Raw genomic sequence first — 3,753 nt, 5'->3', positions numbered from 1 at the left:
CCTATTTTTTTTTTTTTAATTTTTACGCCAATATGAAAAGATAAGAAAGTTACTGAGTAATTCTTCCCTATGTCTCCAGGCTGGGGTGTCTACTGAACCAGGCACCATGAATTAAACACTCCATATCTGAAAGCTTTCTCCTCTATGGCTAGCTGTCTCCAAGACAACGCAGTTGGAGAGCAGCCCTGCTCTTGTGCCTGCCTGTAATCAGCTCCTGTTTTCTCCCTATGCTGTGCTTCAGCAAATGTTTGCCTAGGGTGCTAGTGTCAGTAATCTTGAATCTGCTTTATGTGGGTCTGAAAAACAATAAGCTGCAAAACTAGCACCTGCAAAAGGTACCCATGTGAGACAGATTCAATATTCTTACAGGAGAAAACACCCTCAATGTTTTAAATAGGTGTGACAGCTAACATCAGCTCTTCATGTAGAAGTCTGCTGAAAGCGGGGTTGCCTACATTAGGTTTATTGTCAGGATCTTCCCACTTACCATTATCACTCCGGTGAACGCCTATGGGTACAACTAAATAGGATGGGTTCCTTTTTAAGAAGTATGTGGATTTATGAGCCTTTTCATTCCTTGCACCACCAGCTAGGTAAATGCATTCAAATATTAACACTTCTGCATGTCAACACACTGATTATTGCTCTTTCACGTTAATATGAATCCCAGTTTACTCTCGAGTATGGTGTGACAGGTATGTCCCCCTTACCTTCTGCAGAGGAAAAAGAAAAGTTTTAGTTTTAAACTTTTACTAAAAGACTTTTCCCACAAAGTGTCTAAAGGATTAATCTTGTTAAAGCCTCTTCTCTTTCCTCCCCAGACCAAAGGCTTCCTAATGAGATTTTTGCCCCCAATGTTTCTGCATATAGACATTCCCATCCCCTTTCATTCCCTTTTCACCCACTGTCCACTGCAGCATACCGACTTCCTGGTGGCAAAAGTGACCGTGCTGCTGGGGTCAACTTCCCCACCCCAAACCCCTCCACATTTATTAGTGTCATGACTCTTACTGCTACCCCTACCAGAATAGTTTCATTCATCTTTTTCCCTCAAGAAAGATGAAATTTCAGATCTCCTTTTGTTCTTACCCCTTAGCAAGATAGGGACATGATTAGGTCACCAATGCTTTCTGAAATGAGTTTCCTAATTTGTACATTCAGAGGCTAATTTGCTGTGAAACTCTTGGAATTAATTAGAAAAAAATCAAATCCTAAATGCCTGCAGCAGGGAAGTAAGACTGCTTGTGTGAGAAGTGGCTCTGGGGAGCTAAGTGTCAGGAACCCAGGATAAGGTCTAGAATTTTAGGATGGTTCATTACCAAAACTCTTTTCATTTTTCTTGCTCTGTGCTGATACAGTAATCCCTTACTTCTTATGGCTGATGGAGGAGGGGGTAAAATAAAGAAGATAAATGCACAAAAAGGATTTAGTATCAATATTTCATTCTGTTAAGAGTCTTTGCCCACCAAAGACTATTAAAAAAAAAATAAAACAACAGAAAAGGGGCAGTCCCTCCATAATACCTGTTATTGCTCCCATATATGATAATGACTTTTGTTTATTACACCTTTTATGTGAAAAAACTGCTTGAAGCACCACTATTATATATGTAAAATTCCCAGTGGTGGTCATGTGTATTGTTTTCCCACTCTGTTAGTAGTACGCTGTGGTTACCCATGCTGCACACAGGGAGAATATTTTTCATCCCCACCCACTCCCATTGCCCCTTTCAACGAAATGCCTCCCCCCAAAGAAATGATTACACAGTGTCTTTAATGCTCACTTTAAATTTTATTTATGGTGGGGTTGTACACATGTTTTGTAATGTGTGCTAAGTGCCTACACTGAGAACAGTCCAGTTCAAACCAGTCCATTTCACATGGGTGCTTCCTGTGCCAGTTGAAGTCATGTAGAGAGACGCCTTGACCTTTCTCTTGGTCAGGTCTGTGTTGCTTGTAAATCCTGCTAACTCTCCAGGGCCTTCTTTGTCGATACAGATCATCAGTCCCATACAAAGAACAAGATAGAGAACACCTCAACGTATTTCACAAGTTCAGCACAGCACATCTCTTGTACAAAAAAAAAAAAAAAAAAAAAATCCAAGAAAGCACAAAAATGAAAGTACCAACTTGCTCACTTATAAACACACATGCATCAATCTTAAACACTACACAAGTACACAATTGAATACATTGCATTACAAAGTATCAAAGCACTGTATGGGAAAACTTAAAAATTATACATGAAATACTGCATTATGAATCTGGAATACTCTAATGACTCAACCCCACCCTTACTGCCCTAATATGGGTCGGAAACTATCAATGTGCCCCTGGACCTTTTTAGTCATCAGAGACACTGCTGCGGGGTGCCTGGGCAGCGAGATTAGCCTCCCGCAGAGCTCTGGCCTGCTCCAGAGCCTCCCTGTATCGGGAAGGCCAAGCCTGGGGATCCTTCTTAAAGACTCTGGCCAGGAACTCCATGATCTGCATCTTGGTGATTTCACGGTTAGCTCTGGACCCCCAGAAGAACTCGTACTCTGGAGGCTCGATGTGGGGCACACGCTGGTACTTCAGGTAATTCTGCTGGACGAACTCTTCGGTGATAATCTTTCTCACATCTCCAAAGGTGGAGTGCTTCTTCCAGGGCCTCAGCCCCAGGATGCGCAGCACATTCCAGACCGCACCCTCTCTGGCCCCGCGGCCCTTCACATAGATGAGGCTCAGGATCATGAGCAGGAGGCCTGTCATGGGCATACGGTTGTTCAGCGCCACTCTGTCAAGCTCTTCTGGGCTGAGTGCTTTGACCAGGGCGAACTCCATGGTATGGAGGTTGGTCAGCCTCAGGTGCAGCCCGAAAACTCTGGCGAGGATGACGCTGGTGCGCCTCAGGATGCTTCTGCACCATTTCTTGTAGCTGCCCATGACCTCTTTCACCATGTCTGGAAACCAGAGGACCATCCTCTTCTGGTCCTTGACCAACACGTACCACATGAGCTCGTGCGCCTTCTGCACCAGCTGGGCAGGGGCTGGCGGTGCTGGGATCGGCCGGGCTGGGCTCTGGGGCTGGTGGGCGCGGCCCTCCTCTGCGGCCTGCTGCAGGATCTTAGGGTCAACCTCTTCAAACCGTTCGGCGGGTGGTGGCGAGGCCTGTGGGGCTGCCATAGGGCCTTCAGGAGCGCAAGGTGGCTCTGCGAGGTTCGCGGCCAGAGAAGCGGCTGGAGGGACCCCCTCCGGAACAGCAGTGCTGTCCTGCATCTCAGAGTCGGGGGCCTCAGCTGCAAAGTTAGGGTCGCTCAGGTCCTTACTTTGTTCCGACATGTCTGCGCCTTCTGATCGGAGCAGGACCGCTTCGACTTGGAGCTCTTGGAGCCGGCACTCCCTCAGTGGATACTAGCAGAGGAAGTGCGCTTTACTGAACACTGCGCCTTCCGCAGCGGCGGGCCGGGCGGGGCGAACATGACATTGCGCATGCGTGTTGGGAAGCCAGAAGGGAGGTAGGGCTGGAAAGGAGCGAAGTAGCAAAGCCCAACCACTGGGGTCTAAGGGAGGGTACCACTAGACTTATGAAAAGGATCTACTTGTCTCCTGTATAGGAAAGAGATGGATGATGATGGGGGAAAGAAGCAAGTTGCAGGAGAAAGATGCAGCTGAGCTGGTGAAATTAAGTTCAGACACACTGAGTTTGTGCAAAATAAAGTGTGAAGGTCCTTGAGGAAGGGATCGACTATTTATTCAATTTGGATATTCTACA

The 3,753-nt window shown here is 46.5% G+C and overlaps 1 protein-coding gene across 1 annotated transcript; it reads right to left on the bottom strand.

The window, feature by feature from the left end:
- Positions 1 to 1,843: 1,843 nt before the first annotated feature.
- Positions 1,844 to 3,370, bottom strand: NDN (necdin, MAGE family member). Its single transcript, XM_080913805.1, has one exon. The coding sequence runs from the start codon at positions 3,318 to 3,320 to the stop codon at positions 2,343 to 2,345; it is 978 nt and encodes a 325-aa protein (XP_080769931.1). The 5' UTR covers positions 3,321 to 3,370; the 3' UTR covers positions 1,844 to 2,342.
- Positions 3,371 to 3,753: the final 383 nt, after the last annotated feature.

Source organism: Micromys minutus (assembly GCF_963924665.1).
Source record: "Micromys minutus genome assembly, chromosome: 3".
Lineage (NCBI taxonomy): Eukaryota > Metazoa > Chordata > Mammalia > Rodentia > Muridae > Micromys > Micromys minutus.
This window is presented reverse-complemented; position numbering and strand designations above follow the sequence as displayed.